The sequence below is a fragment of the Anomaloglossus baeobatrachus genome, chromosome 7 (genome assembly GCF_048569485.1).
Source record: "Anomaloglossus baeobatrachus isolate aAnoBae1 chromosome 7, aAnoBae1.hap1, whole genome shotgun sequence".
Lineage (NCBI taxonomy): Eukaryota > Metazoa > Chordata > Amphibia > Anura > Aromobatidae > Anomaloglossus > Anomaloglossus baeobatrachus.
In genome coordinates, this window is record NC_134359.1 from 244,727,015 (window position 1) to 244,740,389 (window position 13,375).

Genomic DNA, 13,375 nt, shown 5'->3' on the forward strand with positions numbered 1-13,375 from the left:
ATGGAAATAGCATGGGGTTCATAAGTACGGTTCATCTTCACTGCCTTCTACACCTTGTTCCATATTATTATGGATATTGGATTTAAAGGGAGTCTGTCAGGTCCTGCATGCACCCAGAACCACGAGCAGTTCTGGGTGCATAGTGCTAATCCCTGCCTAACCGTCCCTGTATCTAGTAGCATAGAAAAAGGGATCTTTAGAAAAAGTATTTCTAAAGATCCCTTATATGCTAATGAGTGCAAGGACTATTGGAAAGCGCGTTAGTTCCCCTGACTAGTCCACCCTCTTAGCATGTTAGCACTCCCACAGGGAACAATGAAATTAAAAGGAACCTACCACCGGATATTTATAATACTCACCTAACGGTAGGTGAGGAGCAGACTGGTCGGATGGGCATCTCCATTCTCTGGGTGCCGCGCCTCCTCTTTCGGCCATCTTTGTCCTCCTTCTGAAGCCAGTGTGGATGACGCTAGTGTAGATGACGTAGAACGCTTGAGAAGGAGGACAAAGATGGCTGAAAAAGCAGGGCAGATCAAAGTGTTGTAGCGCGCCTGCGCAAGACCTCACTGTCGGCTAGTGTGGATGACGTAGGACGCGTCATCCACACTAGCTTCAGAAGAAGGACAAAGATGGCCAAAAGGGGAGGCGCGGGACCCAGAGAATGGAGACGCCCATCCCACCAGTCTGCACCGCACCAACCGTTAGGTGAGTATTATAAACATCCGGTGACAGGTTCCCTTTAACTATGAATCCATAAGTCAACTCGTTCTGACAGTTTCTCTCATTGAAGGTGGCTTTACACACTGCAACATCTCAAACGACATCGCTGTAACGTCACCGGTTTTGTGACGTTACAGCGACCTCCCCAGCGACATTGCAGTGTGTGAAACACATCAGCGACCTGGCCCCTGCTGTGAAGTTGTGATCGCTACAAATCGTTCAGGACCATTCTTAGGTCCTTTGTTTCCCGCTGTGCAGCATGCATCGCTGGAAAGTTTCAGTGTGTAAAGGGAACTTTACAGCGACTTCCCTTTCAAAAAGCTGCTTTACAACGTCCCCATCAACCAGCTAGGTCGCTCTGCAGGTCCGGATCGCTGTTGCATCGTTGGCCAGGTCTGCCTGTTTGACAGCTCACCAGAAACTTTGTAGGGATCCCGGCCAGGTTGGGATCGCTGGTGGGATCGCTAGAAAGTTTCAGTGTGTAAACCCAGCTTTATGGGTCTTTTACTGAGCTTTATGGCCACAGGCCACATCAAAGATAAGCTGACGTTTAAGATGGTCAAATATTAGCTAAGTGGAGCTCACGAAAAGAAGGATAGAGATTTACATTCCTCAGTGAGCTCATTCTTATACAATGGGAATCTGTCAGCAGGTTTTTGCTACCTCATGTGAGAGCAACATGATGTAGCAAAAGAGATCCTGAATCCAATGGTGTATCACTTAGTTTACCATGTGAAGCAGTTGTGACACAATCAGAGTTTTTACATTGTAGCAGAGCTTAGAAAGCTAACCCAGCCCATCCCACAGAGCTGCTTATCAGAGAATAGGGCGTAGTCTGACAAGTGCTCACAGGAGCAGTGATAATCTACTGGTGATAAAACACTTAATGTACTGAAACAACAGCACACAGCCTGATAAGTGGCACATCTCTGAAACCTGTATCTTAGCCCCTATCTCCTACTGTCTTCAGAATACATAGCAAAAACCAGCTGACAGATTCCTTTTAGCAGGTTCTGCAGCCATCAATAAACGACACTATAGAAGGCAAATAGTGCAAAATTTGTAATTAAACCCAAATGCAAAAAAAAAATAATAATAATTCTTGCTTAAAATACATGCATATACTGTATTTTAAGCTAGAAATTATTTTAAAAAATTCCCCCAAAAGTGTCCATGTTCTGTAAAATAGAAAGATGATCTTTTGTATAGGCTATAAAATAAAGGGGTTGCAAAAGGAAAGATATATGTAGTTTCCTGTTTTGCATATTACCCAGATTACCCAGGACTAGAACTCTGGCATACCCCACCTGCTGTGATTGACACCTCACAGTGAATGCACAATCTCTGGAAGCCTGGTGTGGGCAAGGGTAGCTTTGCTGTGTTCCTGAATATAAATTCTTTGATTGTGTCAGAATGGCTTCAGCCAGTAATCTAAGTGATATACTGGTGGATTCAGAATCTCCTTGTCTACATTATGATTCTGTCATATGAGGTAGCAAAAACCTGCTGAAAGTTTCCCTTTGATCTAATGTAAAAGGTTTCCTTTAAGGGAAACCAGTTTACAAACAGCTACATTATAAAATTTGGTTTTTTTAGGTCCTTAAGATGTCACATTGGATTTCTATTGGTTTTTCTAATTTCCACTCACATTACCAAACATGACTGGGTTATCCAACTTAGGAGATTGGGTGCATTTAAAAATTAAAAAAGGGACAAAGTTTTGATCTTTACTGAAAGAAGGGATATGTTGGCTACATAAAAAGATTAAGGACAGAAAAAAAAGCAATATTGAATAACTTGAAAGAATTGAATTACCCTTAATAATTCCTCTGGAAGATCGCCACCTTCATTGATTCCACGATTCATAGATATAAATCGCTCCACTGACGGTTTATCCCTCACATTGGGATTATGCAAACTTGTGTTCAGCATAATGATCGCGAAAGACAAGACGTAGCAGGTATCTATAGGGGAAAAATTGATTAAGGTTAACATATAGTTAGGTGATTATCGCATACACTTTAGTTATCTATTGGCCTAATGATGTCTCAGCCGCTCGTCTGATTTGCAGCTCTCTCGCCCAACTCTCCCATATTTAGGAGCACTCATTGTGTCGAAAGCTCCTGTGTGCTCTAAAGGCCCAGTCACACACAACGACTTACCAGCGATCCCGAAAATGATGCGACCTGATAGGGATCGCTGGTAAGTCGCTGGGAGGTCGCAGGGGAGATGTCACACAGTCAGATCTTACCAGCGATGCAGGAACGATACAGGTCGCAGTAGCCACCTGTACAACGATCTCAGCAGTCACTGTGACCCTGTCACACAGTGTCAAACACAGCGATGTGTCCTGCCCAGCAGGACATCACCTTTGAAGAAAAAGGCCTGGACCATTCTGCAACGACTAGAGATCTCACAGCAGGGGCCTGATCGCTGGTAGGTGTCACACATAACATGATCGCTAACGGGATCGCTACTGCGTCACAGAAACCGTGACTCACTAGCGATCTTGATATGTGTGACGGTACCTTAAGAGCGAGCCACTGCCAGATATCTCTGGCAGCAGTTTATCTCTAGAGAACAAAAGGACTGGGCACAGTGAAACTGGACATTTTGGATCCTTATTTCCTCAGAAATCAATTGTCTGAGACCTCTATACACATTACCTATTAGTCTGTTGCAGACCTGGGCAAAGTGCAGCTGATGGGCCAGAATGAGAAAGCCAAAGGGCTGAAAACAGTGGCCGATGGGCTGCATCATGTGGCCGTCCTCCCCCGCCTGGTGTCTCAATGTCACTACTGTCTGCATACTCAGGATGCAGGTAGTGGTGAATACAATAGTGGAGAACAGAGCCGCTGACTCCTTCTTCCACCATTCAACATGTGTAACTAAGACAGCAGAAGCAATGACATCACTACATTTCATTTGCTATGTGAAGGATCAGTGCACACATCAAAGACTGCAGCAGAGCACAGGTGGAATGAAGCGAGGAGAGTATGTTCTTTTTTTTCCCATATATATATGTGTGAGTGTGTGTCTATATATAGGAAGGCTATGTGGGGGGCTCAACATATATGGGGAGGCTATCTGAGGACTATTACTGTATAAATGGAGGACTATGTAGGAGCTCAAACTGTGTATAGGCGGGGTAGGTGGAGGATCATACCGTATATAGGAGGCTATGTGGGGCTTACACTGTATACAGGGGTTATATGGGGGCTCAGACTGTATATAATGATGCTATGTAGGGACTCACTGTATACAGGGAGGCTATGTGAGGTCTCATTGTTTATAGGGGGCTGTGTATGGAATTCTACTGTATTTAGGGGGCTGGGTGAGGGCTCATACTGTAAATAGAGGGGTTGCGTAGGGGCTCACTGTATATAGGTGGGCTATGTGACGGCTCATACCGTATATAAGGAGGTGTCATGCTGCTCAATATTAACTGATAATTATTTTACATTACTTTATATTAACTAATATATTAAATATTAATTTCAGCCCTTCACAACAAACAGTCATGATCTCTCATGTGACCCCTCGTGAAAATAAATTGCCCTCCTGTATAAGGGGGGCGGGATTAGGACCTTCTGATTGTAGAACGTCCATTAGCTAAAACCCTCTACAATCAAATCAGGCCCTTTAAGTAAAGATATTAAGAAAACTATAGCACATTAACATACTAATGGTTTAAGCTGCCTTGCAGATTTTTTTATCGGGTTATATTAAACTTGTGTGCAACGAAGATAACTTTTCAACAAAACTAAAAACGATAGAAAAAACAACCAAAAAACAAAGAAACTGAAATAAGGTAAAATACAATTAAGTTAAACAAAACAAAAAAATAAAATAAAATTAAAGAGTTTGTTAAATAATTCAAATAAATCCTCTAAAAAGAAAAAAAAAAAAAAAAGAAAAAAAATATCCTTTTCATTTCACCAGGCGGCTGTGAAGCACATTTGCAGTAACTTATCTCCTGGTCTTACTAACCTGTGGACTGAAACACGCCAGGGTTACACAGACAGTATCGTGATGCAAATGCTTCCATCATCCGGTCTATCTTCTGGGCTTCCCCTGGTAACCTAAAGCTCCACAAAAACTGTCTGCAACATAAAAAAATATACATATAAAAACCATACATAAAATTTACAGAAATTTGGAAAATACAACAGTTGCGTCGAATGTCATTTGCCTTAACCAATTCTTCTCTGTACCTGGTACCTTACTTTTGAACACCTTGCCACTATTTCTTGATTCTGCTCCCCTTTTATCAGAATCCTTCCAGCATCCTTAAAAGTCAGACATCCCCACCCCACTCCACTCCCACGGATGAAATCAGCTCGGTGTCCACTCCTTCCAGCCATATTTGCTGTCACTTTTGAAGGAGTTAAATTAGAATGTGTATTATTTTTGTGTATGGTAATAAGAACTAAGGGCGGAGTCACACGCACCGATTTATCGTGCGATCGCATGAGCAATCGCACCCGCCCGCATCGTTTGCGCGTCACGGGCAATTCATTGCCTGTGTCATACAAAGTCGTTAAACCCCCATCACACATACTTACCTCCCTAACGACGTCGTAGTGGGCGGCGAACATCCTCTTCCTGAAGGGGGAGGAACGTTTGACGTCACACAGCGGCCGGCCAATAGAAGCGGAGGGGCGGAGATGAGCGGGACGTAAACATCCCGCCCACCTCCTTTCTTCCTCATTGCCGGCGGGACGCAGGTAAGCTATGTTAGTCATTCCCGGGGTGTCACACGGAGCGATGTGTGCTGCCTCGGGAACGATGAACAACCGGCGCGCAGAAGGAGGAACGACTTTATGAAAATGAATGATGTGTCAACGAGCAACGATAAGGTGAGTATTTTTGCTCGTTCACAGTCGTTCGTAGCTGTCACACGCTACGACATCTCTAACGATGCCGGATATGCGTCACGGAATCCGTGACCCCGACGACATATCGCCCGATATATCGTAGCGTGTGACACCGCCCTAACAGGTAGGTAGTCGCCAACTACCTGCCTATTCCACAGGGGGTTAATCTCAACCGGAGATTCCCCTGCTTCATGTCACTTCTCGTCAATGGGTCAGCACTTTCTCAATGCTCAACTGTGCCGATGTCATACTGATTGTCATACTGATTGATAGCCAGCTTCTGCAGTTAGGTAGCCAGCTGTCAATCAGGATGACAATGGAAATAACACCCCATGAACAGAGCAGAATAAAAGGAACTGCTCTGTTGACGTGGTGTTATTTGAAGCAGGAGCGATCAGGAGAGATTGGCTGCGGGTAGAATAGGCAGGTAGTTCGTAACTACCTACCAGTTAATTTTTAGGCCCATACGGAAAATATAACTCCTTTAAAATATATTTACAGCACCTTGTGATAAATTGCCAATTCTCCAGAGTTCGTCATTTTCTGGGTTACTTGATTTTACCAACCACCTCCATTAGGCTAGACTCATAACTATAAGATGTTTTCCAATAATGGCTGCAGTATACATAGCCTATATTATATATGATGGGTTAAACTTTTGAGACGTTATGAAATGGAAATCTTGCAATGTTTTTCTGTGTTAAACAGTGGTCTGTGTAATCTGGGATCCAGAGTGGGTGGTCTACTAACGGTAACGCTCCAAGACACATTAAGCTCTATAGTTTTATGTGGCAAGGCTTATTGGCACAAAATGGTTTTCATTATGTAAACCTTATTTGTGCCAACTTTGGTTCTGCATTTAATTCAGACTATTCATAGGAAAAATCAGTATGAGTATATATAGTGTTGTACAGATCTATATCCTCCTGTTTCAACATGTAGTAGGTGTAATAATAATATTAGCAAATACTTTCAATTAGAAATCTAGTATTGTTATCCTGATATAGCCATGCCTCTTACCTCATGTGCAGGGCATTGCAGCTTAGGTATTCATGGTTATGTCCACTCATAATGACCGTTAGTTACTTGTGGTCGTAACCATTCAATTTGTAGGTGTAAGTTAACTTTCTAATTGAAGCACATTTAATTAACTTTTTTTTTTAGCTGAACAACCAAACAAAAGCAGAGATAGTTGAGTTTACCATTATATTTTAAATTGCACATACTTTGATAAAGATTGCTACCCATTGCCCCCCAACTATGTCTGTGCCCTCCAGTGATGTAAATACCCTCAGTGATGTTTATGCCCCCCAGCAACCCTAGTGATGTTTATGCCCCTCCAAGTCCCTAGTGATGTTTATGCCCCTCCAAGTCCCTAGTGATGTTTATGCCCCCCAGCGTCTCCTGTGATGTAGATGCCCCCCAGCGTCTCCTGTGATGTAGATGCCCCCCAGCGTCTCCTGTGATGTAGATGCCCCCCAGCGTCTCCTGTGATGTAGATGCCCCCCAGCGTCTCCTGTGATGTAGATGCCCCCCAGCGTCTCCTGTGATGTAGATGCCCCCCAGCGTCTCCTGTGATGTAGATGCCCCCCAGCGTCTCCTGTGATGTAGATGCCCCCCAGCGTCTCCTGTGATGTAGATGCCCCCCAGCATCTCCTGTGATGTAGATGCCCCCCAGCGTCTCCTGTGATGTAGATGCCCCCCAGCGTCTCCTGTGATGTAGATGCCCCCCAGCGTCTCCTGTGATGTAGATGCCCCCCAGCGTCTCCTGTGATGTAGATGCCCCCCAGCGTCTCCTGTGATGTAGATGCCCCCCAGCGTCTCCTGTGATGTAGATGCCCCCCAGCGTCTCCTGTGATGTAGATGCCCCCCAGCGTCTCCTGTGATGTAGATGCCCCCCAGCGTCTCCTGTGATGTAGATGCCCCCCAGCGTCTCCTGTGATGTAGATGCCCCCCAGCGTCTCCTGTGATGTAGATGCCCCCCAGCGTCTCCTGTCATGTAGATGCCCCCCAGCGTCTCCTGTGATGTAGATGCCCCCCAGCGTCTCCTGTGATGTAGATGCCCCCCAGCGTCTCCTGTGATGTAGATGCCCCCCAGCGTCTCCTGTGATGTAGATGCCCCCCAGCGTCTCCTGTGATGTAGATGCCCCCCAGCGTCTCCTGTGATGTAGATGCCCCACAGCGTCTCCTGTGATGTAGATGCCCCACAGCGTCTCCTGTGATGTAGATGCCCCACAGCGTCTCCTGTGATGTAGATGCCCCACAGCGTCTCCTGTGATGTAGATGCCCCCAGCGTCTCCTTTGTGATGCATATACCACAGTCCCAGCCGACACAAACCTGGAAAAGCAGTGGTGAGAAGCACCAAGATCAATATCACCTAATATCATGTCCACACCAAAACAAGAAGCTCCAGCTGCCACAGTGAGTTAATGGTTTGACCTAATATAGTAGGGTAATTTTCAAGTTGATCATGTTGTGCGGCCCCTGAATGATGGTAGAAATTTTCAAATGGCCCCCAGCAGATAAAAGGTTCCACCCCTGCCTTAGCATATGCTGATCGCAAGACTGACCTTAATGCCTGGACGAGATTCAAATCCGCAAACTCATGGAGTTCAACAAACGCTTGAAGAACCAGGATATTAAAATCATCCCTGTAAGGAATAAAAGAACATATTGTAACGCTCGGGATATAATAGTTCACTTATGGTTACAACGCATTAACGGCCTCCAAAGCTCCCGATGTATACGGTAAATGTAGGCGTGATGGATACGTAACAGTGGTATTCTCCATTCATAAGTTATAATGGAATCCATTCATCCATATATTAACATTGTATTATTTAGGAAATTCAAGAATATAAGTATCCCAAACACTAAACACAATTACCTATTCCAATAGGGGTAACTTTTAATCGATGGGAGTCCAACTGCTGGGACCATCACTGATCCTAAAGAAGGGATCTTGAAATGTCCCACCAGAACGGGGTAGTTGCCAAACATGTGCGCCACAGCTCCATTCATATTATTTGAGGCTGCCGGAGATGGCGGTGTATATCATTCAGCTTTCTCCGACAGTCCTGTAGACAATGAACATTTAAGTGGTGGCGTACATGCCTGGCCACTGCGTCTTTACCATTGGGTATTTCAGAGCCTCATTTTCGGAAATGGCGAGGGTCACAGTGGCTGGAATCTCACCAACCTGCGTATGACTACCAAACCTTTGGATAGCCGATAACGTTTAATGGTAGGAATTAACCCTTTAAGGTTTATAATAAGTATTTTGTTGAGGCGTAATTAATAGCCATTAAGCGCCTTCAGTTCCGTCTGTTTTCTGCATTGAATGATCTTGCTGGAGTTTCCATCACTATGATACGAGGGTCTGTGCCTTTCCTGCTGATCACCAGGCAGACGTGCAGTGGCAGCTCGGTAGAGCCGGGTCATGTACTTAAATGGTTTAACACATGTCCGCATTCCTGAATCATTGTGAGTGTAAATCAGGATTACACAACAGGGGCATTCAGGGACGGGTGAGTGACAGCTGATGACTGCCGCCGCTGCCAAGAGCGGGATTTTTGTGCCTCCGCTACACTGGGTGCCTAGTGATGGAGTGCAGGAGGTAACATTAGAGCCATTAATCCATTTATAAAGTGTCAACATTTTCTGTAAACATGATTTAGACCTGTGGAAAGCTGAAAAGAGTTGTGCCGTTTAACAAAAAAAAAAAAAAAAAAGTTGTACAATATAAACTAAAAGGGTATTCACACGTTGGACATTTATGGCATATCAATAAAAATGTTTGAGCGATGCAAATCTTCTTTCTGTAAAGAATGAGGTTCTCCATGACCTACCTAGAAAGACAACTGACCACCATGTCCAGGAAGATAGGCAACAGCTCTCTTCATTCACAAAGAGATGAGATTGACAGCTTGGCCCATAGATGGCCCATAGATGGCCCACAGATTGCCCATAGATGGCCCACAGACGGCCCATAGATGGCCCACAGACGGCCCATAGATGGCCCACAGACGGCCCATAGACGGCTCATAAGGCCCATAGATGGCTCATAAGGCCCATAGATTGCCCATAGATGGCCCACAGACTGCCCATAGACGGCCCACAGACTGCCCATAGACGGCCCACAGACTGCCCATAGACGGCCCACAGACTGCCCATAGACGGCCCACAGACTGCCCATAGACGGCCCACAGACGGCCCATAGACGGCCCACAGACGGCCCATAGACGGCCCACAGACGGCCCATAGACGGCCCACAGACGGCCCATAGACGGCTCATAGACGGCCCATAGATGGCTCATAAGGCCCATAGATGGCTCATAAGGCCCATAGATGGCTCATAAGGCCCATAGATGGCTCATAAGGCCCATAGATGGCTCATAAGGCCCATAGATGGCTCATAAGGCCCATAGATGGCTCATAAGGCCCATAGATGGCTCATAAGGCCCATAGATGGCTCATAAGGCCCATAGATGGCTCATAAGGCCCATAGATGGCTCATAAGGCCCATAGATGGCTCATAAGGCCCATAGATGGCTCATAAGGCCCATAGATGGCTATCTCCAATTCAGACTCTACAACGAGGTGGCAGCCACAGCGTCACCAGATGGGTCAGGGAACCTCCGTTCTCCACATGGGTTCATCTTTAAAACCTGCAAGGCTCAGACATCACCAATCGCCGATGTATGACCTTTTGACCCTTCTTTATTCTAAGCACCTGGAACCCCGTAACGAGAGTGGTGGTCAATTTTGTGCACTGTCACTCCATTCATTCTTATGGGAGTAGTAGAGATAGTTGAGCTCTGCACTCTCTCATAATAATGATTGGAGCAGAAGTGCACACGATTGACCACTACTGAAGTCTCACAGGTTCTTCAGAGCCTCAATTCTTAGGATCGATGCGAGTCCCAGCGATTGACAATTTATTCCCTATCCTATGGATAACGGATGAATTCCAAACTTGACAATACCTGTTTAAGTCATTATACCATAAATATCTAAAAGGTAGAAGTGCCCTTTTACACAAGAGTACCATTTTCATTTTGCAAAAGGCCCTTAGTTGGGTGCTATGGGATACAAATGCACTGTTCAACATCTCTGCTTGCAGTCTTTCACTTTGCTCTTGAAAATTTTTTATTCTCATGATACAACTACTGAAATTTGTCCTATCATCTTTTAAGAGGGGTTGTAAGACATATCCAAAGCAACTAGTGGAAGTTAATACAAAGGCTTATACCATATTTCCCTGAAAATAAGCCCCAGCAGGAATTTTCGGCTTTTTCGGAGTAAGGCTTAAATATAAGCCCTACCCACAAAATAAGCCCTAGTTGCGGCTCAATAATGAAAAAAGTTAAGGAATACTGCAGGACACTTTGTTAAAGAAAACAGACACCCCCAAAAGAAGGAAGATCGGAACGCTGTGGAATGTGAGGACCTGTGGTAGGACGTAGTAAGGAACTGTGGTGGAACGCGCACGCATGCACACACACACACACACACACACACACACAGATATCGTAAAGCTCCGGGGACCTGGGATGCAGTGGTAGGCATCCAGGACCCGCGGCGGAACGCATCGAGGACCCGCGGCGGAGCGCATCCAGGACCCGCGGCGGAGCGCATCCAGGACCCGCGGCGGAGCGCATCCAGGACCCGCGGCGGAGCGCATCGAAGAGCTGCGGCGGAGCGCATCCAGGACCCGCGGCGGAGCGCATCCAGGACCCGCGGCGGAGCGCATCCAGGACCCGCGGCGGAGCGCATCGAAGAGCTGTGGGGGAACGCATCGAGGAGCTGCGGCGGAACGCATCGAGGACCTGCGGCGGAACGAATCGAGGACCTGCGGAGAAGCGCATCCAGGACCCGCGGCGGAACGCATCCAGGACCCGCGGCGGAGCTCAGGAATTCTTCTTAATGAAATTACAATGTGTCTCCTTTGAAGTAAAGGCTTCACAGAAGTACCTCAGTCACTGTATGGACCAGGAGCGGCAAGCTGAAATATTGCATAGCCGTTCTGCATTCCATGGTGACTATGTCAGCCCACACCTTCCCCTGAGGAGTTTCACCTTAAAGCCTCCTCACCAGAACTCAACACTTCCGGCTACAGCGAGCAATCAAGTAAGCGGCCAGACATGACCGCAATGTGGATCTGGGGGTTAGAATTCAACCAAACCCGTTAGGATGGGACTGATAAAGGGAGAAGTGACCCTGAAGGGACTAACTTAGAAATGAATGACGTGACTATAAAAAAAAATGCAAACTGAAGTTTCATTATTAAAATAGAACTATACAAACAAAAAAAAATAATTTTTTTTTATTTTTTTTAATAAGTGTTCATTCAACTGTATGTTCCGAATAAAATAAGTAATAAGTGATTAGGAGGGGAAAAAAAAGCACTAAAACTAGCAAACCTAAAAATGAAAATATTTGTTCTAACCTCCATACACAAACCATTTCAGCCAGGCGCAGGATCTGCCGTTTTAAGTGATTAAAAAAAAAATATAAAATTCTCAATGCAGAGCTTGTGCCCTTAAATGTGTATGCTGGCGCACTGACAAGCCCCTGTAAAGGAGCCATACTGGCGCACAGCGCAGAATGAGGTGGCAGATAGCGAGCGCAGTCCGTGTGTTTGGCACGCAGAGCAGATTTAGAGCCAAGACGTCTATTCAAATAGTGAGAACTAAAACCATCGCAAAACAGAGAACATATTATTAGCATTGCCAGAGACAAAAATGGGGAGGTTGAATGTGACGAAAACCAAGAGGTCTTCAGAAAGACACTTTTTGGTCTGGATATTGTTGGTGTATGTCAGAAGGATCCTTTTAGAATCCACAATATAGCGTTATAATCTATGGATATGAATGAGACTGATAATAATATGCCTGCAATAAAAGTGGACACTCGTGGCCCGAATAAGTCCGGAGTCCATCCAGGTCCATGCAGTCAGACCCCAGCATTTCAGGGTTTTTAACTTAAAAATAATTATTCTAAATACAGTTTTCCTTTTTACACATTGAGCACTGAATAAAAAATAAAAAATAACTATTTATTATATTTTTGCCAGAAAATCAGCCAAAGGCTCATACATGTGGTAATGGGACCATTAACATGCTTTATTTTATAGGGGTTGTCATATCTGGCCCCTTCTTGCTGATTGACTGATCGTAGTGGTGTCAGCTACTGTTGCATTATTTCTCATATAAAATGTGCTTTTACACAGCATTACTGAAGAGTCCTGAGTCCACCAGAGTCGGAGTCACCGTTTGGACCCATTTATTACATCCACCTTTTTAACATCGTCTCAGCAGGGAAAATGCAGAAAGCTGGAGTTCACCTCCTCACTAGTGATGAGCGGGCACTACTATGCTTGAGTGCTTGGTACTCGTAACTAGTGATGAGCGGGCACTACCATGCTCGGGTGCTCAGTACTCGTAACTAGTGATGAGTGAGCACTACCATGCTCGGGTGCTCAGTACTCGTAACTAGTGATGAGCGGGCACTACCATGCTCGGGTGCTCAGTACTCGTAACTAGTGATGAGCGGGCACTACTATGCTTGAGTGCTTGGTACTCGTAACTAGTGATGAGCGGGCACTACCATGCTCGGGTGCTCAGTACTCGTAACTAGTGATGAGTGAGCACTACCATGCTCGGGTGCTCAGTACTCGTAACTAGTGATGAGCGGGCACTACCATGCTCGGGTGCTCAGTACTGGTAACTAGTGATGACCGGGCACTACCATGCTCAGGTGCTCAGTACTGGTAACT

At 45.5% G+C, this 13,375-nt stretch overlaps 1 protein-coding gene across 1 annotated transcript in view; it reads right to left on the reverse strand.

Annotated features, from left to right (window-relative positions):
* LOC142245354 (cytohesin-3) overlaps positions 1-13,375 on the reverse strand; it is a 163,554-nt gene that overhangs the window by 47,886 nt on the left and 102,293 nt on the right. The window contains exons 6-8 of the mRNA XM_075317999.1: positions 8,169-8,249; positions 4,711-4,823; positions 2,536-2,684 (exon numbers count right to left, since the gene is read on the reverse strand). Coding sequence (XP_075174114.1) covers positions 2,536-2,684; positions 4,711-4,823; positions 8,169-8,249 — 343 coding nt within the window. The remainder of the gene's footprint in view (positions 1-2,535; positions 2,685-4,710; positions 4,824-8,168; positions 8,250-13,375) is intronic.